Below are 22,340 nucleotides of genomic sequence, written 5' to 3'. Positions count from 1 at the left end.
AGCCACCTACATCCACCCAGCCCCACAGTAACTTGGGTTAGGTGGCCCTCTGTGCTTGGCTCTATCAGATTCACATTTCGTTACTTGTGTTTAGTGGCCCCCTTCTACCTATCATATTTTTCCTGTATAATCAGCACATAGCATAAAACCTAACACTCAATAAATGCTGTTGCAGCCTAGTATCTATTTTTAGAGCTAGCAATTCCTCATCTGTCAAAAAAAAAAAAACAACAACCTGTGAGCTTTGCATTTATTGTTAAAATCTTAAGATTCCTAGCCCCAATTAAACTAACTGATGCTCTTTCCTGTCTATTTTCTATTTACTTTCGGTTACTCTTCAATCCTAGTCTATCCCAGACAACCCCATTCCTACCTTCCCTCCCATGAAACAAAAGCCCTGTCACCCCTCCAACCTCAATCTCAGCATAGCACTGGCCAGAAAACACATGGCCTCCATCCTCCACAATGTACTGGATTAACTTCCCAGCAGAAGGTGAGCGCATCACTGAAGGGTCATTCTCTTTCTCAAACACACAGGTTTTATTGCCAATCGTGATGCGATATCTAGGAGATAAGTAGGGTATGTAAGACAATAAAGCACCTAAGGAATAATTCTACCATAGGGAATGGCAGAATAATCTCATTCTTAATAAAAAATACAAACTAATAACTTTATTCTGTACAAACACATGCACACAGGATACTCATTTCATCTTTGTTTATAATGCCAAATAAGCAAAATTTCCTTCAATAAGGGTTAGGTTAAATCAATTATGATACATCCATATAATAGAATACTATACAACCATTAAAAAGATGCCCTGACTGGTTTGGCTCAGTGGATGGAGTGTCAGGCCTGCGGACTGAGGGGTCCCAGGTTCAATTCCAGTCAAGGGCATGTACCTTCGTTGCAGGCACATCCCCAGTAGGGGGCGTGCAGGAGGCAGCTGATTGATGTTTCTCTCTAATCAATGTTTCTGACTCTATTTCCCTCTCCCTTCCTCTCTGTAAAAATCAATAAAATGTATTTAAAAAAAAAAAAGAGCAGGCATCTCTATTTAAAAAAAAAAAAACCCCACAAAGATGATAAAGATGTAACAGCTAACATTTCTTAAACCCTTATTATGCCCCAAAGTTCTTAGCACTTTACATATGTTAATTCATTTAACTCTCACAACAACATTGATTGGTGTTGAACAGTCTACAACAATGGTTGCCAACCGGTGGTCCGTGGACCACTGGTGGTTCATGAAGTCCAAAAGGTTGGCAACCGCTGGTTTATAATATATGTTAAGGAAAAAATAAGGTGCAAAACAGTATCTAAAGATTATTTTTATTTATGAATGCATTTAAAAGAAAAAAATAGTACATACATGTAACTTGTAGACGCATGTAAAACTTCAATACATAAGAAACTGTTAACAGTAGCTCCTTATAAAGAGAACTTATTTTTCATATCTACTCACATTGAAGTGGTAGAGACAATGTTTTTCATTGTAAACACAATTTGGTACTCTTAAAATTTTTTGTTCAGTGCATGTACTATTTTTTTTTTATTAAAACAGAATACCAAGAAAGATCTTGAAAAATCCCAAGAGCTAGGTACTATCAGAGAGAAAAGGTAGATGACCAACATATAGATCTCAAACAGCCACTCACCTATCCACTTCTTCCTTCATGTACGTGGTGTAACTGCTGCCATCATAGGACAAGAGCAGTCCCCCGTCACTCAGCCGATGCACGTCTACTTCTACACATGAACCGTTCATGATCACCACATATGAGTTAGGGGACTGTCGAGTCACCTAGGGAATGAGAACCAGAAAGGACAAGTTAATATCCCTTCCCGGTGGAGTCCCAGATAAAACTCAGTATCTAAAAAATATAGATTTAAAAAAATCTATCAAAGAAGAAGGACATTCCTAGCACTGGTGCTCTTAGCATCAGTGTCTGTGGGCATGGCTCAGCCCTGCTCCAAGCAAACAGAGTGACCTTAGATGCTTCCCTGGTCTGGCTGTTCTCTGTCTCCTTTATCTCTTCGATCCATATGTGAAGTTGAGGAACAACTAAAACATTTTCAAAAATGTTGCTTCTGGCCCTAGCTGGTTTGGTTCAGTGGATGGAGCGTCAGCCTGCGGACTGAAGGGTCCCGGGTTCGATTCCGGTCAAGGGTATGTCCCTTGTTTGCGGGCACATCCCCAGTAGGGGGTGTGCGGGAGGCAGCTGATCGATGTTTCTCTCTCATCGATGTTTCTGACTCTCTATCCCTCTCCCTCTCTGTGAAAAAAATCAATAAAATATATTTTTTTAAAAAAATGTTGCTTCTGGCCTTTGACACAAATAATGACTAATTTCATAACACTCAGCTTTGCAGTAAACTAAACTTTCCCCCCTATCTCTGGACCTACAGGAAATAAGCTAACAAAGAGAGACAAAGAATAAAGTGTACGCTTCAGTGGGTTTCAACATACCTTAAGTACATACTTGATTCCCTCATAGATAAGTTCAACATCTACAGTGTTCAGAAGTGTATGAGCAGGAAGGACTTGACCCCTGAAAGAACAACAATGTGAGATACATTTACTTCTAGAAAGTTCTAAAAGTGTATTAGGGCATATAAAAGTTATTGATTATAGCATTTCCTGGAATATCAAGACTGGAAAAAAACCTAAACGACCATTAGTAAGGGACTAATATATAAATTATGAAAAAGCCATATAAAAATGGGGTATTATGCAGTCATTAAAAAATAAAGATGAAGCCATTTATGTACTAATATGAAATATTTTTAACAATAATGAAAAAATCAAGTGAAAAAATGAAAAGCTATAATTTGTGTTTTTAAAAAATAGGGGGTGAGGCCCTAGCTGGTTTGTCTCCATGGATGGAGTGTCAGCCTATGGACTGAAGGGTCCCAGGTTCGATTCTAGTCAGGGGCTCATGCCCAGGTTTCGGGCTCCATCTCCATTAGGGGGCATGCAGGAGGCAGCCGATCAATGATTCTCTTTCATCATTGGTGTTTCTCTCTCTCCCTCTTCCTTCCTCTCTGAAATCAATAAAAATATATTCTAAAAAATAGGGGATGGGAAGACACAACTATTACATGCATATCTTATACTAGAGGCCTGATGCATGAAAGTCGCACAAGGGGCTCGGCCCTTGCAGCCCCAGCTTCATCTGGAAGGTCGTCCAGAAGGTTGTTCGGCCATCCAGTCTAATTAGCATATTAGGCTTTTATTATTATCCTATCTAATAAAAGAGAAACATGGTAATTAGCAGTACAGCCGCTACCCTTCCCATTGGCTAATTAGGGAGATATGCAAATTAACTGCTATCCAAGATGGCAGCCGGCAGCCAGGCAGCTTGAAGCGGAACATGAGGCTTGCTTGCTTCAGTGACGGAGGAAACCAACGTTCCCCGCCTGCCTTGCCGGCCTCTGAGCTGCAACTCTAAGAAACATTGTAACAAATATAGAAGCTAAACAAAGCCCCAGAAACCTGCTTTAGTCACCCAGGCTTCAGCCAGCCGGACCGCAACATTGTTTCAAATACAGAAGGTAAACAAAGGCCAGAAACCTGCTTTCAGTAGCAGAGGTCTAATAGCTGGAGCCAAGCCTCAGCGCTAAAGCTGGCCCAGAATAAAAAAAAAAAAAGGAAAAAAGGACAGGTTGGGAGCTTCAGTCACCCGCCAGCCTGAAAACGGCCCTCAGCCTCTCACCCAGACTGGCCAGGCACCCCAGTGGGGACCCCCATCCTGAAGGGGGTGTGACCAGATGCCAACAGCCATCATCCCCTCATCCAGGCTGGCCAGGAACCCCAGTGGGGACCCCCACCCTGATCCAGGACACCCTTCAGGGCAAACCAGCTGGCCCCCACCCGTGCACCAGGCCTCTATCCTATATAGTAAAAGGGTAATATGCCTCCCAGCACTGGGATCAGCGGAGCCGCGAGGCCTCCCGGCACCAGGATCAGCGTGACAGGGGGCAGCGCCCAAACCCCGATTGCCCTGCGGCTCTGTGTGTGACAGGGTGCGGTGCCCCAACCCCCCCCCCCCCCCCGCCCACGGGCCCTGCTCTGTGTGTGACGGGGTAGAGCCATAACCTCAGCATCGGCCCTGCCCTGAGTGTGACAGTGGCGACGCCCGAACCCCCTGATCGGCCCTGCTCTGAGTGTGACAGGGGGCGGTGCCCCAACTCCCCTATCGGCCCTACTCTGTGAGTGACAGGGGGGAGCTCCCCAACCCCCTGATCGCCCTGCGGCTCTGTGTGTGACAGGGTGCGGCACCCCAACCCCCCCCACATCGGCCCTGCCCTGAGTGTGACAGTGGCGGCGCCCCAACCCCCTGATCCGCCCTGCTCTGTGGGTGATAGAGGGCGGTGCCCCAACTCCCCTATCAGCCCTGCTCTGTGCGTGACAGGGGGGAGCTCCCCAACCCCCTGATGGGCCCTGCTCTGTGCATGACAGGGGGGAGCTCCCCAACCCCCTGACGGGCCCTGCTCTGTGCATGACACGGGGGAGCGCCTCAACCCCCTGATGGGCCCTGCTCTGTGAGTGACAGGGGGTGGCGCCACAACCTCCCTATCGACCCTGCCTTGAATGTGACAGGGGGCAGTGCCCCAACCCCCCAATTGGCCCTACCCTGAGCATGACTAGGGGTGGCATCGCAACCTCCCGATCTGCCCTGCTCTATGCATGACAGGGGGCGGCGCCCCAACTCTCCAATCGGCCCTGCTCTGAGCCCAACCAGGGGCTGCACCTAGGGATTGGGCCTGCCCTCTGCCACCCAGGAGCGGGCCTAAGCCAGCAGGTCATTATCTCCCGAGGGGTCCCAGACTGCGAGAGGGCACAGGCTGGGCTGAGGGACCCCTTCTCCCCCCTGAGTGCACAAATTTTTGTGCACCGGGCCTCTAGTCTACACTAATAAAAGAGAAACATGGTAATTGGCGTACGACCGCTACCCTTCCCGTTGGCTAATCAGGGCAATATGCAAATTAACTGTCAGCCAAGATGGCGGCCGGCAGACAGGCAGCTTGAAACTAACATGAGGCTTGCTTGCTTCAGTGACGGAGGACTCCAACGTTCCCAGCTGGCCGCTGCAGGCCTCTGAGCCTGCAGTTTCAAACATTGTAACAAATATAGATGCCCAAAAACCAGCTTTCAGCCGGCTGGGATCTCAGAGCTGGAGTTGATGCAGAGTTTCGAGAACCGAAACAAACCAGATACCTACTTTCAGGAGCAGAGGCCTAAGAGCTGGAGCCTCAGAGCTAAAGCTGGCCCAGAATAAAAAAAGAAAAAAGAAAAAAAAGAGCAGTTGGGCGCTTCAGTCCCAGCCTGAAAACAGCCCTCAGCTCCTCACCCAGACTGGCCAGGCACCCCAGTAGGGACCCCCACCCTGAAGGGTGTGTGACCAGCTGCAAACAGCCATCATCCCCATATCCAAGCTGGCCAGGCACCCCAGTGGAGACCCCCACCCTGATCCAGGACACCCTTCAGGGCAAACCAGCCGGCCCCCACCCGTGCACCAGGCCTCTATTCTATATAGTAAAAGGGTAATATGCCTCCCAGCACTGGGATCAGCGGAGCTGAGAGGCCTCCCGGCACCGGGATCAGTGTGACAGGGGGCAGCGCCCAAACCCCCGATTGCCCTGCGGCTCTGTGTGTGACAGGGGGCAGGGCCACAACCTCCCTATCGGCCCTGCTCTGTTCGTGACAGGTGAAGGCGCCCCAACCCCCTGATCGGCCCTGCTCTGTGGGTGATAGAGGGTGGCGCCCCAACCCCCCCCCCCCCACGGGCCCTGCTCTGTGCGTGACAGGGGGTGGTGCCACAACCTTCCCATCGACTCTGCCTTGAGTGTGACAGGGGGCGGTGCCCCAACCCCCCAATCGGCCCTACCCTGAGTGTGACTGAGGCTGGCATCGCAACCTCCCAATCCGCCCTGCTCTGTGTATGACAGGGGGCGGTGCCCCAACTCCCCAATCGGCCCTGCTCTGAGCCCAACCAGGGGCTGCACCTAGGGATTGGGCCTGCCCTCTGCCACCCGGGAGCAGGCCTAAGCCAGCAGGTCGTTATCTCCCAAGGGGTCCCAGACTGCGAGAGGGCACAGGCCGAGCTGAGGGACCCCCCCTCCCCCCCGAGTGCACAAATTTTTGTGCACCGGGCCTCTAGTAGGTAATAAAAGCCTAATATGCTCAACCGCTCGCTATGACATGCACTGACCACCAGGGGGCAGACACTCCAACTGGTAGGTTAGCTTGCTGCTGGAGTCCAGCCAATCGGGACTGAGCGAGACGGGCCAGACACGCCCTGGAGCCCTCCCACGGTCCCTCCCCAGCTGGCCAACTTCCTGTGTGCCTCCCTGGCCCCGATCATGTACCGGTGGGGTCCCTCAGCCTGGCCTACACTCTCTCCCAATCCAAGACCCCTCAGGGGATGTTGGAGAGCTGGTTTTGGCCTGATCCCGCAGACCAGGCTAAGGGACTCCACTGGTGCATGAATTCGTGCACCGGGCCTCTAGTGTCTATATAAATTTACAATATTTGGAAGGTTACAGAAGAAACTGGTAAATTGGGTTGACTACAGAGAAGGAAACTGGGTGGACAGGGAACAGAGATAAGAAGAATTTTCACTATATGCCTTTAGTGCCTTTTGAATTTTGACTCATGTGAATATATTACCTGTTCTTAAAAATAAAAACTTAAAAAAAGAAAAAGGCTCCCAAATGAACACCCCTAATCTACTCCTATCAACTGAGTTTTATTCAGGGTCTTAAAGAAAAAACAGTAGTGCATGGCTGGGTGGAGGGGGAAAGGAAGTACATTGTAAAGCAGGAAACATTATCAAGAAAGACTTCTGATAATAATAAAGAAAAGAAGTGGTAGAGCAAGTAAGGCAAGCTGTTAATAATTGGTCAATCTGGGCAAAGAATATAGTAGTTGTTTGGACTATTCACGCAACTCTTAAAGAAGTTCAAAATTATTTCAAAATACAAGTTTTAAGAATAAATGAAAATAACATTAAAAGGCAGGGGAGCTTATAGAAGAGATTATGTAAAACACATGTGTACACTAGTAGGGAAACCACTTAACTAGGTAGAGATGGCACGTTGAGAAACAGAAATTAGTAAGACTGGACTGGTAAAAAGAGGCCAAAATATATAGGGAGTTAAAAGTCACACTGAGGGATTTAGATTTGAACATAAGGGTAATGTGAGTTGCTGAAGGTTTTAGTGCATCAGAGTAACAAAGTGAAAGATATTTATCATAAGACTTGGATAACTGTGAAATCTGAGGGCTCAACGCTAGAGAGAACACGCAGATTTTCATCATTAGGGTACAGAGAGATTTGATGCTTGTACTGGACAGAATGTTTATTTTAACAGGGTTCTAGTTTTTTAAAAGCAATCTGTTCTAACTGCAGGATCAGCTAATTTCTAGAATCCGCTATAGAGTCCCACAATAATTTTTCATAATCCGTACATCCCTTTTCCTGTCCCCACCGTCAGTGAATAACAGGTAGCACTCACAAGCTGCCAGAAACAGGGAAAAGAATAAATGGGTCTTTGAACTTCAGTCCTGTACTTCAGGTCCACTGATGAACTCGCACAGCCAAGGAGAAACACAGCCTACCTTTCTAAGGAGTGAAGGAAGTTAGAGACGCTATTCCGCAGGCTCACATCAGCCACATGGAGAGCCCCACACACAACTCCCAACATGGTGTCAGGTCGCTCTGCCTGAAAGGAAGAAAAACACGGCAGATAATAAAAAGCACAGTCACTTGGCACCACGGCTCCACAGCTTAAATAGGGCTCAAATTTCCTGTGAAGATACAGCTAGCATTGAGAATGGATGGAGTCCTTATTGCCAAAGGATTTTTTGAGCTACAAACACATTTACTTTAGAATCTGAATAGAGGCCTCATTTGAATAGAGATGAAAAACAACTCTCCCTTCACTCTAAGATTTCTACTGAACCCATCAAAGAGCTGCTCAAAAACAAGCCTTTGTCAGAAATAAACTCAAAAAGGAACAGAGATTTGGCTACTGATAATCTCAAAGAAAAATGATATATAACCAAAATTTGGACATTTAGATAATTTAATTGAATGTAATGATTTTAACAAAAATCTTGGGTAATTTAGAAGAGCCCTGAAATTCAGGAATAAGAAGTAACTGTTGCTTCACATGAGGCCCCTCTCATCAGCATCTGTTAAACAGATTTAAGAATTAGTAACTCTAAGCCAAACTTAACATCAAATGAGGAAAGAGAAAGGATCTTAATCCCTATGTGCCTCTCTTCAAATATACCCCAGAAAGTAATATTAGAACATGTAAAATGACAGTGTAACACAGCATAAGAACTCCTACAGTGTTAATTACACTGACTTCTAGGTTTTTTTCCAAGAACCATTTACATTAGAATCAGATAAATTTTATCTAGTGACATAGACTGATCACACCACAAGTCTATAAAAACTCAATCCTGTTTGTATAAATGGAGAAATACACACCTGTACTTTTTCTGCTATCAGTCTGTCCAGCCAGCCAGTGTCAATTCTATTCAACTGAAAGCTTTCCGTCTCCAACAATTTGATCAGGTATTCAACTGTAGTTCGAAAGTCACCCCGAATAGATAGCTCCTTCAAAGCCACCACCATGTTTCTGGGAGAACAAAAGCAGATCTGTTTTAGCAACAAATGTTTCAGTGTTGAAATTTCCATCATTTTAAAGAATTGTTTCATTCCTTTGGAGTCTTAGAAGGGAGGGGAGAGGGACAGACAGCTCTAAGAACAAATGAGGGTGTAAATATAAGGGTGCTCATTCACATGCGTTCCAGGTGGGATGATTTTCAAGAAGTCAGTAAACTTATGAGTTCTGACTGATATTATCATAAGTGCATCCACAAATCACATGCATTTCATTATATGGAGGACAAAACAAATTATGTGCAAACCATCCTCAGCTTTCACTTCCTAGGTTCCATTCATTTATTGATTGCTAACTAGAATCAGAGCATAATTTTCCTCTCCCTAACACCTTATTTTATTGAGGTATAATTTACATATTATAAAATATAGTTATTTTTAAGTATACTGTTCAATGAATTTTGACACACTCTCACACCTTAAAGATTTCCATACAATAAGCAACTGGCCCGATATAGTCAGGAATCAGCCTAACACTTCATGTGACAGTGGAGTGTTTTTTAAAGCTGCCTTTTAGATGTTTGTGAAATGACCACTCATTACTTTTATTACTTCCCAATCAAGTGTCAAATGATCTAATCTTAACAGGATTTCAAATACTCTGGGGGTTTTTTCATGTATATTTTTGCCCAGTGTCTTCCCTGCACAGACCAGGTCTTTACTTCAACAAATACTTATTATGCACCTCACAGACCCAAGGCACATACTAGGCTATTAAGGGAAAGAGAATATAGATACAGTAATTGCTTTCAAAATATATGGCAGAATATCATCAGAGAGAGATATAAGCAAAGTGCTGGAGGAGTTCTAAGGAGGGACAATACCCACCTTCCTATAATTTCAAGAAGAATGTGGAATCTGACGTGGAATGAAAGTATCCCTGGGAATATGACTGTGATAGGAATATTATTCCGGTGGTCCAGGCAATCCCTCAGCCTAGAACATTACTTAGTTTCCCATCTCTGCCTTCTTCTCTATGTCCTCTTTTGGCCTAGCTTATTCCTATATACTTTTCATATATTAGTCTAGATGCCATTTCCTCTGAGAAACCTTCCCTGACCCTCTCTAGACTGAGTTAAGCTGACTTAGCTGTATGTTCCTGTAACACCATTATGTAATCCCACTATCATAAGATAACAACTTATTACATTGTGTTTAACTGTTTATTTGCCTCTCACCCTCTGGATTCCCAAACTCCATGAAGGCAGAGGCCCTATTTTGGTCCTTGTTGTATTGCCATATATTCAGCAAATATTTTTTTGAATGGAGTGAATGAATAAATAGACAGAATATCAAGAACAAAGGGAAAGAAGGAAGAAAATATGGGTTGTGTTCATTATGACTGAAGCAAAGGGTATGAGTACAGGAACTAGTGGCAAATCCATCCATTTAATAAACATTTACTGAACACTTACTATGTTCAGAGGATACAGCAGCAACAAACAGACATGGTCCTGTTCTCATGGTATTTAGATTACGATGTATGGGAAATAATGCTGGAAATATAGGTTGGGGCTATTCTAGAGAACAAGAATATTATGAATGTTATGAGTAAGAAAAGATATAAATAAGAAAGAAACAAACTCTAAGCTGAGGGATGAACTTTTGGCATGAAGTCAAGAAGCAAACTTATTGTAAAGACCATATTTTTAGTATGCTAAAAGTTAACCTAGTTAACTTACACCTCGTTAGAGAAATACTAGAGGCATGGTGCACGAAATTCGTGCATGGGTAGGGTCCCTAGGCTTGGCTGGCAATCAGGGCTGATCTGTGGGGTGACCAGAGGGGCAATCAGAGGCCCCCAGCCTGGGGCCTGCAGGCTGGGGGCAACTCTTGCATTGAGCATCTGCCCCCTGGTGGTCATCGTGCATCATGGCAACCGGTTGTTCCACCAGATATTCTACGGGTTGTTCTGCCATTTGGTCCATCTGCATATTAGCCTTTTATTATATAGGATACAGAGCAAGTCAGGAAGTAAAGAGCAAGGCTTCTGGACCAAGTGATAGGACATGTCCTATAGAAAATACTTAGCAGTCTGCCTAAACAGGACTATAAACCTAAATACCAACAGAGGGATGTCTCATTTATTCTGAGAATGTAAATGAGAAGGCAGACTGTGTGCAATAGAGAATTCATATTTCCTCTAAAAGAAGCAGCCACACAGAGGTTCAGTTAACTTTTGCCAAGTGGAACATAAAACCTATGTTGTCGTTACCATCCCATTTTTAAAGAGAAGGCAGAAATCCATATATTTAATCTATCAATTTTTAAATACTGGCATTTTTTAATACATTAGCACCCTGTAAGCCAATCAAACACATGTGTGGCTGTGACTATTTGGAAGGCTGCCATATGTTTGATAGAATTACAATTTGCAAACTCTAGCATAAACCTTCTTCACTTTGGTAAAGCAAGAGATGACTGTAATAAAAGGAGGGAGGGGAAGTGTCAACTTTATACCAAATATTTTTTCTGGTAGCATTGCTTTAATTTGGAAAAACTCTACTTAAAGTTTTACTTTCCCCCCCAACCGTTCAGGAAGCCATTTTATTTATTTGATTTGATTTGATTTTTACTGTTAATCCTCACCAGAGGATATTGAATTTTAGAGAGTGGAAGGGAAAGAGAGAGGAAGAGAGAGAGAGAGAGAGAGAGAGAGAGAGAGAGAGAGAGAGAGAGAGAGAGAGAATATCATCGGTGTGAGAGAGAGACATCAATCTGATGCCTCCCACATGTGCCCGACTGGGGCCAGGGATCAAAGCACAACCCAGGTATATGACCTTGACCAGGAATCGAACCCATGACTCTTAGGTGCATGGGTTAATGACACACTATCCACTGGGCCACACCAACCAGGGCTGCAAGTCTTTATTGTTGACACTATTACAGATGTCGCTCATTTTCTCCCCCTTTGACCCTATCACCCAAGCCCTCACTCCCTCTCTACTTATAGTTTTGAATAAATGGGGAGAATCATAGAGGACAAAATAGAGAAAAATTGAGACTTCCCTACTTCCAAAAATACTATTAAAAACAACATTATTAATACTTATTGACTACTAGCCTATGTATACAGTCCAAAGATCAAAGGAATGGTATTAAATGCTTGATGTAAGGAAATAGACAAAAAATAAAATTAGTTCAATTTTAGATAAATATTCTAAAATATCTAAACTGTCAAAATTACCTCCTAGAGCCCTATTTTTAGGCAAGCAATATTGCTACTAATTTAATATTTAATGTTTATGTCTAATATAATATTAGCCAATAACCCTTACAATATACCAGTTACCTTTGGATAAGCTGTGTGTACTAGTATATTTCATAGCAGAATGAGGTCTCTTCTATAAGCAATGGGGACAGTTGCCTTATGTCCTTTGCATGTAACAAGCAGTTTATTATTTTAAATGACTATGGGACATTTACAGCTACAGCTTCAGTTTGATGACTAATAACAGGTCTTTCTATGATTTATAGAACGTCAAATTCTTGGTCAAGAACCTACCTCCCTACAGCAACATGGGAAAATGATATGTTTAAAGCAATCAACTTTATAAGTTTATCAAAAATATTTGAGCCCAGGTGGTGTGGCTCAGTGGTTGACCAAGAGGTCATGGGTTTGATTCCCGGTCAGGGTACATGCCAGGGTTGCGGGCTCAATCCCCAGTATGGAGCGTGTAGGAGGCAGCTGATTGATGATGTTTCTCTCTCATGGATGTTTCTATCTATCTCTCCCTCTCCCTTTTCTCTTTCTCTAAATTGAATAAAAACAAATTAAAATAAATAAAATAAAATAAATAAAATAAAATAATAAAATAAAATAATAAAATAAAAATAAAATAAATAAATATATATATATATATATGTTTGAAAGCAAAAATACTTAAAAAGGCTTGAACAACAAACTGAAAAACATCTGCCAAACACTGCATATTTTAACACACATGAATACAAGTATAATTGAAAATATTCTTAAAAAGGTTGTCCATATTAATACTTTTATAGCAGTTAAATGGTTCCCTGCCTATACTCACACCTTCACTGAAGATTAGCACAGATTTATTTTTTTTAAATGCAATCAAATGCTATTGTACTCACGAAATTGCTTCCTCTCTGTTTTCTCCCCAGGAAAAGCAGTGACCAAACTGAGAATCAGCAAATTCATGAAGTCCCCCTGCAGCAGCAACACTGAAATAACCCCATACGTTCTTATTGCTGCGGAAATTCAGTTCCTGAACTGTTCCTGAGCTGGGCTTAAAACCCTGTTAGAGAATGAAAAATGTGAGAGACCATGTTATATTTCCAAGGAAGAGGACATTTATATATTTACTGTTTAGGCTCTGTGGTAATTGCACATAAAAGCAGAAATGATGCACAAAAATCATAAAGGCTTGAGAGCCAACGTCCAAGGCTACTGAGGACTCTATAGTGACTATAGTAGGATGAAATGACCAGGGGAGCAGTGATCACTTCTTTGTCTGCTCTGATTAAACCTCTATAAATTCCCCCCTCCAGAGGAAGTCCCAAATATTTCAGAAGCATAGCCCTCAGGTACCATCTTCAATATTAAAGTTCACAGGGGGAAAAGTGTGAACCTTTTAAGTGATAGGTTACCTCATCTGGATTTTCACTAGTGATCCGAGCAGCAATAACGTGGCCTCTTGGGCAAGGAACGTGAGCAGAATTTTCAAAATCAATGGGAGCATCACCCCAGGGAGATACCCCATACATCATACGAATATCCTTGATTCTGTACAGAGGGATCCCCATGGCAATCTGAAAGGTAATAAAACACATATCACTCGTTTTTCACAGTTACTTTCCTTAAAATGTGGAGGCTATAGATTACTTGTAAGATTTTTCATTTTTGTAACCACCACCTAAAACATTCTATTTTTATAACCTGTATTCTAAAATCAACAAAGAAGAAACTCTAAGTTACTTAAAACAAAGTATGTCACTACAGACGTTGCTAAATATTCTCCACTTCTACTAAAAAAGTCCCCAAGTTCCTAACACAATAGACATGAGTTTCTATTATTTCTCCATCAATGGATTAGAATAAAAATATCCAAAGGAAGTGTCAATATCAGTGGCTATCCAAGTTTAGACAGCTAAAAAGTCCATCTCATAATTATCCCCATAAACCATTGTAAGAAATAAATAAATAAATAAATAAATAAATAAATAAATAGATCAATCAATCAATCTTTAGTTCTTAATGGGAACTCAGAAGGGGTTTCCAATATGGGCAAAGAATATGTTAGATACAGCCGAAACCGGTTTGGCTCAGTGGATAGAGCGTCGGCCTGAGGACTGAAAGGTCCCAGGTTCGATTCCGGTCAAGGGCATGTACCTGGGTTGCGGGCATATCCCCAGTGGGAGATGTGCAGGAGGCAGCTGATCGATGTTTCTCTCTCATCGATGTTTCTAACTCTCTATCTCTCTCCCTTCCTCTCTGTAAAAAATCAATAAAATATATTTAAAAAAAAAAAAAAAGAATATGTTAGATACAAATACTATCAAACTTCATCATTAGCTAATACTGCTTCCCATAACATTTGTTTTCTGGGCTGAATGGATAAAATAATACTGACAGCTAGCACTTTAAACATTATAAAAACAAATGGGTGCTGCCACACTGTTGCCCAGAAAAACCCCGACCACCACTCTGATGTGGAACTGCTTCAATACAGAGCACTAGTAAAAGGAGTACAGGCCAATTACAAAGTTGTAAAGTTTTCTATAATTAAAACAATTAAGTAAAGCATTTTTTTTAAGTTTCTTTCTAAAATGACAGTTTTTACCAGATGTGTCTGGTTAGAAAATATAAGGTGCTCTACCTCCAGGGAGCACACTCGTGCCATTACCTTCCCCCCACCTCCCCCCACTGGCACGTATCTAAAAAAATAAAGTACAATAATATTCCTAGGTTTGTACCACATGAGGAAAACCAACCCACACATCACAACCCATATAGCATGAACATTAGATGAGACTCGGTTAGGAGGCACTCTTCTCTTATCAGACACAGGCTAAACCAGTTTTTCAGGCATCTGACATTTACTAGGCAACTCTTTGGAGCCACAATCAGGGTGACTCACCTGGAGTTGTGCTGCAGGGAGATTGACATCAGCCACCATCTCTGTACAAGGGTGCTCCACCTGTAGCCGAGGGTTTAGTTCCAGAAAGTAGAAGCTGCCATCCTGGCTGTAGAGGTATTCCACAGTCCCCGCACTCACATAGCCAACCATTTTGGCAAGTTTCACCGCACACTCAAAGAAGAAAGATGGGAAGACATGAGTACCTCATCTTGTCCAGCTGGTGGACTACTGCTTATCTATATAGCCTCTCCCTGACTCAAACATCTAGTGTTTATAAGAGCCATCAAAGGCTTTTAGACACATTAGAGCAGCGGTCATCAACCTTTTGGACCTCACGGACCACCGGTTGGCGACCGCTGCATTAGAGTGAATTTCACCCTCTGGTTATTACAGAAAATCCTGGACATGGATGACAAACTCAATTCAAAGTTGAAGGAAAACAGTGTTTTTCATCATTTGGGATCACAGGCAACCTCACCCTATAGATACATGCAGGAAAAACAACAACAGTGTGGCAGATTTTTCACTATGCCCTGGTTTCTAGTATTCCTAACATTCTTCCTAAAACATGGTTGCCCAGCTACTGGCTAGGTTTCTCAACCTCTCTTACACCTAGTGACTAAGTTTTGACCAAAGTAATGTCAGCCTTGGTGAGTGATATACCTAATTCCTGAATCATGTTTTAAAAAGGAAGTGCTTGTTCTCTATTCTGGCTGTTCCACTTCCATGGACTGAAACATTGTCATGACAGTACATGAGCTCACCTCAACTTATGATGGAAAGAAAAAAATAAACTTCTAACTTATCTGGGTTGCATATTTTGGATCTCTTTATTTATTTATTTATTTATTTATTTTAATATATTTTATTGATTTTTTACAGAGTGGAAGGGAGAGAGATAGAGGGTTAGAAACATCGATGAGAGAGAAACATCGATCAGCTGCCTCCTGCACATCCCCCACTGGGGAAGTGCCCGCAACCCAGGTACATGCCCTTGACCGGAATCGAACCTGGGACCCTTCAGTCCGCAGGCTGACGCTCTATCCACTGAGCCAAACTGGTTTCGGCTGGATCTCTTTATTACAAAAGCTTAACATGCACCCTAATTACTACAGAAATGATTACGTTCAGGTAGAATCCTGCTATTTAAAAATATTTAAATGTGTTGTTAGCTTAGCAACAACACATAGGGTAATGGGTAGCTATAGCACAGATATTTCAGACTGAAAGCTGGTGGCCTCCTGGTTAGGCATAACAAAACATTTGGTAAGTGGTGTCCTACAATAACTTCCAAGGTGGACAACACCCCAACTAAGCCCTAAGAAAAATAGAAAGTCAGAATGTGAAAAATTCAACTACTTTTGTATCCCCAAACCAGAAAATTAGATTTTCACCCTAAAGCGCCAGTGTCAAAGTTCAAATAAAAGAGAAAAAGTTACTGTATCTAAAAATTTTGGGTGTGGTTACTCCTACCTGAAGCTGGCTGGAAGAGAATAGTCCAGAAACTTACTAAGTTTTAAAGGGATTGTAATTCTAAACAAACTACAAACCTGGCCTTCAAGAACCTGTAACTGATAATTGGAATAAACTTTGTGGCCCCAATCCTGCCCCAGCAGGAAGTGAGCCATGAAAGCTCTGCCAAAGGAAGTACAGTCTCCAAAGCCCAGTCACAGAGAAAACAACACAAGGAATAACTTTCCAGAGAACAAAGCCAGGTGCCTTAAGGGAGGACAGCCAAGGGATTTGCTTTGAGACCAGAGCCAGGGGCATCCAGAGAGCTAATGAGGTATTATTACTCCACTATATGGCAGGAATTCATCAAAATTCCTGCCTAGAAGGATCTGATAACTGCTATGGATCAATGATTACTATATATTTTCACTCCTCTTTTTTCCAAATGGGAGTTTATCCTGTTTCTATTCCACCATTGTATACTGGGTACATGGCGAAAAGCCACTTGTACATTTAATGGAGAGTTTCAGAGAGCTTGGACTTTGAGCTGTCTTCTTTGGAGAAAAGGCTAAGTATGTTCTAAAAATGAGAAAAAGAGTATGAAAGGATAATGGGTAGCCAGAGGATCAGACTAAGGCACAGATTATTAACTGCCCTCCAGTAATTTTCTCCCTCATCCATTTAAGTAATAAAATCTCCTAAATTGCAACTAGGAATATGGCCACCCAGTTGATGACTAGAATTCCTAACATCCCTTATAGCTATGTGTGATTGTATAACTGAATTTTGTACAATGGAATGTGAGCAGAAGTAATTGGTGGGACTTCTAGATCATATTTTTATATGCTTGCCCTCCGTTGTCTTCTTCTCTCCTCCCCAGGCTACAATGTTGGACATACTCTTGTGAGCTAGCTTAATCATGAAGATGATGACACCCTGGGCAAGAGTGGGCAAACATTTTTGGGAAAAGGTCAGATAACAATTATTTTCAGCTTTGTGGGCCATATAGTCTCTGTCACAACTACTCAACTCCGTCACTGCAGTGATAAAGCAACCTAGATAATACATAAATTAGTATGGCTGTATTCCAATAAAATTTTCCTTGCAAAAGCAGGTGGCAGGTTGGATTTGTCTTGCGAACTCTAGTTTGCTGATCCCTCTCCTAGTGAATGGCAGAGCAATAAACCTAGGTCTCTGGCACCAGCTCATCTAGAATTAAGATGACAAAGAAATAGAACTTATACCTTATTTAAGCCACAGTATTTTGAGATCCTCTTACACCAGTTAAATAATGTGTCTTAACATGTGCATGCATACACATACACATACACACACACACATACACACACACACACATCAGGATAAACTTTCATATATTTAGCTTGTTTGAAATTCAGGAGAAAAAAGATAAAAATATATCTCCAATAAGATGAAGATTGAGTTCCAGTTCCAGAAATTAGACCCCTAAACTATCACTATTTCCAACGGACCCTGCAAGACTGCTGAGAGATTCTTTTCTATACAAAAATATAGAATATATAAACTTTAAAGATACTTAAAGGACCTTTAAAGAAAAAATGAATTTGAATAAATTTGTCTCAGGACTCAACAATAATCAGTTTAAAAAAGGGACTGCTAATCATGAGCTTGTTAAAAAAATCAAATGATAAGATTAAAAATCCCAAAACATTTCTCTTCTTTATTCCTACTCAAAATAGTACACTGATTTTTTTTTTTTCCAAAAGGGTTAACTAATTTAGAGCTTGAAATGTTCATTGGCAGCTTTCCTAGAGGAAGACAGAAGAATTATTTTTATTGGGAAAAAATATTATCTTATCAATTATCCAGAATCCATGCAAGAAATTCTACTATTCTCAGATTGATATACGAATTGAATGAGTATAGTTCTGTGTGAGAAAACACAAATTAGACTTTTTCACATGAATACCTGTTCCATATGTTCAAATACTGCTGGAGTAGCAATAGCAGCAGGTGCCTCTTCAATAATCTTCTGATGCCTACGCTGTACAGAGCAATCACGACCAAACAAAGAGATAGCATTGCCATACTGATCTGCTAATATCTGCACCTCGAGATGACGAGATTGTTTGGCTAGTCTCATCACAAATATAGGAGATCCGGGGACTTCAGCTTGAACCTGTATTAGAAAAGAAAAGAAAACAATTTTTTAGTGGTGATCATTTTTTTTCTATCCTGATAAATTGCTTCAGTTTCAAAGGCAGATGCCTAGAAGTGTCAGGGACCACATTAATCAGTAGGGAAACAAAAATGAATAAACTAAAGTTTGTGTCCTCATCTTTTCAAGAGCCTGCATTCTTAGTTATATGATCAACTAGAGGCCTGGGGCACGAATTCATGCATGGGTGGGGTCCGGAGGCCCAGCAGGGGGTGGAGAGGAGGTATGTGGGAGGTTGGCCAGCGGCCCCGCCCCCTATTGGGGTGGGAGGGCCCAATTGGGGGCAGGGCCGCCTGGGGAAGGGACCACAGGCCAGCCCCGCCCCCTGGTCAAACTCCCAGTGGGTCAAAATCACGCTGAGGGGACAATTTACATATTAGCCTTTTATTATATAGCAGGGGTGGGCAACCTTTTTGTGAGTGTGTGCCAAAACCAGCAAAATCTCTGACTCAAAATTCTTCTGCATGCCAACCCTAATTTTTGAGAACATGTTACGCCTACTTGATATCTCTTAAGGTGTATGTATGTGAAGAACCTTGAAGAAATAATAAAATTCATTCGAGCGACAAAAACACAGTATATGATGATGAAAAATACATTTATTTATTTATACATGTACACTGATAGTCCGACAGAGAACTTTATGACTCCGTTTGATATTATCAGTGGGACTTTTGCTGCTGCATCACTGATGACAGAGATTTTACATCAGGTTTATATTTCATGACCTTCAGAGATATGCACGAGCTACTACTTTCATCAGTCAGGCTACTCCTATTACGAGACTTAACAAAATTCATCACTGAGAACAAAGACGCACAAGCGTATGTGGATGAAAACATGGAGAGTAACACTGTTGCAAAGTTTTTTAAACAGAAAAAATTTTCTGGAATGGCATTCCAAGTCCTCAATAGTTCGTTTTCGACACCATTGAAATTGCTCTTCCCCTCTCTCGTCAATCCATGTCTATGGTCTTTAAGATAATTTGTTATGTAAAATTATTTATTTATCTAAAATGCACCTACACTGAATTTATCTGAAAAATAAAAAAAGTCGATATTAAGAAAAAAAATTGTAAATGGAAGATTATAAGAGAGGGTTTTGCATGCCAGCAAGTTACTGGCGTGCCATGTTTGGCACGCGTGCCAGGGGTTGCCCACCCCTGTTATATAGGATATTAATTGATAAATATGAAAACATATGAGCACCCAGTGTATTCAAGGGAAAAGAACAAAATATTTTGAAAACACACACAAAAATTCCACAAAAGGGCAAAGTACTACCATTAATTCCAAACAGCTAAACGTACAACTTGCTCCAGATTAAATGCTCTCTGGTTCACATTGTAGAATATACAGTATTGTTGTAGTCAAAGACCTGTCATCTGTAATTTTGAAGCATACTGTCACTGGATACAGAATTCTATACTGGCAATTATTTTCTTTCAATATTTTAAAGACATCCCAATATTTTCTGGCTTCTACTATTTCTACTGAGATGTTTGGTATCAATCTAATTGTTACTTCTTTGAAACTAATCTTTTTTTTCCCAGCTGCTTTAAGATTTTTTTTTCATTCTCTCTTTTAGGTGGAATGAAGTGGCAGATTTGCTCAGATAAGCTTAAATGTAGTTTTCTCTGTATTTGTCCTACAGGTCTCATAGTGTTTACTGAATCTGTGCTTAGTATCTTGTAATACTATCAACAATAAAAAATAAGATATATATTTTTAATTAACATGCTTTTTCTTTTACTTCTAAGAGCAAAAGGCCTTTTGTTTAGACTCCATAAGGCACTGAAATACCTATGAAATTGGAATTATTATAGAAGGCATGTAAAGAAAAAGACAAGTAATATTCAAATTCTGACATTTAAAATAAGGCAATGTAGCAAAATATCTTTATCACCTTCTTTATTGAGTATATTAAATCATGGGAGTCCCAGTTCATAGATTTTTTTCTCTTTAGCCCATGATAAGAAAGCAATAAATTTGTTACTGAATGACTTTTTTAAAAAAAAAGAAAGAAAAAAAAAAAGAAGGAAAAATAAAAGGTGGCCAGGGAAAAATAAGAAAAAGTAGAGAGCTAGCAGAGGGGAAAGACCAGAATGTGTCCCAATTTGCCTTTTCGTGACACCTCTTTCTGGGTATTGATAGGAGAAAAAAGAGTGAATCAATTATGTGAGGGTACCTCTGAGGACAGGGAAAAAGAGACTCCTATCTCCCAATTCCCTAAGATTCTGAAAAGAGAACATATCTTTGGCTTTCACAACCAACCTGTAGTTTTGCCACATCAAATTAGCTAATCAGATGGATAGTCAGAAAGAGACCCTAGGTTAGCTTTTCTGAGCCATTCTCAGTTCTCACAGAACATGAGCCTGCCATAAGGTTCCTGTGCCCTGGTACAATGGCCATGCAGCACAGGCTAGGATATAGACTGCTGGGCCAGCAGGGTAGAAACTCAGGAACCCACAGTCACTTCAAATTAAAGTCAATCAGAGAGTCTGGGCCTGACCAAGCCCAGAGCATCCCGATCAGGAGTTAAGCACACTATATACATTGAACACCAGAAGAAGAGGTACACAAACATATAGAAAGGCATGGACTCTTCCTTTTCACAGAAAGTTCTATGAGCCACCATACAGGGAAAAGCTATCTGAAAAACTGATGCCTTTTATATAAGAGAGAATAACTCTATTTTGGGGACTTACAAATTCTAGCATGAGTTAAATCACATATCACTGATATATTAGAGGCCCAGTGCACAAAAATTTGTGCACTGGGGGGAGGGGGGGTGCGTCCCCTCAGTCCGGCCTGCGCCCATATGCAGTCCAGGATCTCTTGGGGGGATGTCCACCTGTCAACTTAGGCCCACTCCCCGGGGGATCAGGCCTAAGCTTGCAGTCAGACATCCTTCTGGCAGCCAAGGAGCCCTCGGGGGATGTCCGACTAAAGGCTTAGGCCCCCAAGGGAGCTGTGATGAGGAAGCTGGGGTGACAGAGGTGCCACGCTGTCCTGCCCAGCTGCCCTGGGTCGGGTCGCACACGGGACGCCCAGGTGGGTCAGCTGATGGCTGCCGCCCCGCCTGGCCAACCCGGGTCGGGTCGCACATGGACGCCTGGGTGGGCCGGCCAATCGCTGCCACCCTGCCTGGCCGCCCCGGGTCACAGATAGCAGGCCCGGATGGCAGCAGGGCAGGCGAGATGGCGCTGACCCGCCCTGCCTGCAGTATGCAAATTAGCCACCATCTTTGTTGGTGGTTAATTTGCATATCATGCTGATTGGCCGATGGGAGGCATAGCGAAGGTACGGTCAATTACCATGTTTGTCTATTATTAGATAGGATGTTAATTCAAACAAAAACAACTTGTACTCTACCTGTCTGAAGAGGTTAGGGAAGTCATCTGCATTATTGACTTTTCTGATCCCCTTTCCTCCTCCTCCTTCTGAGGCCTTGATCATTACTGGATACCCAACTTCCTCTGCTGCCTTTCAGAAGAGAAAAATGGAATAAGAATGATATTAGTAGGGAAAAAGAAATTGGCATATTCTCCCTTTAAGAATGCTATTATTTAATAGCCTGTATGTAGTAAAATAGAAAGATCTTGAAGATACATTATTAAGTAAAAGAAGTAATAGGACAATATTTGTAATTCTCTTGGTTGAACCAAGAGAAATTGCCTTTATGTTTAAGTATGATTGCATATGCATTCATATACTCACGTATTTTTTAATCCTCACCTGAGGATTTTATTAAATTTTAGAGAAAGAGGAAGGGAGAGAGAGAAACATTGATGTGAGAAACTTTCAATCAGCTAAGGCAAAAAGTAAAGTGGGGGGAAAGTTACCCAAAGGTTCAAAATAAACAAGTCATTCCTTTATCAAGACATT

The 22,340-nt window shown here is 42.0% G+C and overlaps 1 protein-coding gene across 12 annotated transcripts in view; it reads right to left on the bottom strand.

The window, feature by feature from the left end:
* ACACA (acetyl-CoA carboxylase alpha) overlaps window positions 1–22,340 on the bottom strand; it is a 269,985-nt gene that overhangs the window by 152,681 nt on the left and 94,964 nt on the right. For all 12 annotated transcript variants that reach the window (XR_009449202.1, XM_059669697.1, XM_059669696.1 and 9 more), the window contains 10 exons: window positions 21,828–21,938; window positions 18,205–18,414; window positions 14,805–14,975; window positions 13,315–13,476; window positions 12,799–12,962; window positions 8,506–8,656; window positions 7,626–7,729; window positions 2,472–2,553; window positions 1,660–1,805; window positions 414–564 (listed from right to left, as the gene is read on the bottom strand). Coding sequence is in view for 11 of the 12 variants with exons in the window: in XM_059669697.1 (XP_059525680.1) it covers window positions 414–564; window positions 1,660–1,805; window positions 2,472–2,553; window positions 7,626–7,729; window positions 8,506–8,656; window positions 12,799–12,962; window positions 13,315–13,476; window positions 14,805–14,975; window positions 18,205–18,414; window positions 21,828–21,938 (1,452 nt within the window). In the remaining variant the exon portion in view is untranslated. The remainder of the gene's footprint in view (window positions 1–413; window positions 565–1,659; window positions 1,806–2,471; window positions 2,554–7,625; window positions 7,730–8,505; window positions 8,657–12,798; window positions 12,963–13,314; window positions 13,477–14,804; window positions 14,976–18,204; window positions 18,415–21,827; window positions 21,939–22,340) is intronic.

Source organism: Myotis daubentonii, chromosome 16 (genome assembly GCF_963259705.1).
Source record: "Myotis daubentonii chromosome 16, mMyoDau2.1, whole genome shotgun sequence".
Lineage (NCBI taxonomy): Eukaryota > Metazoa > Chordata > Mammalia > Chiroptera > Vespertilionidae > Myotis > Myotis daubentonii.
The sequence above is the reverse complement of the archived record's forward strand: the minus strand, read 5'-3'. Positions and strand labels throughout refer to the sequence as shown.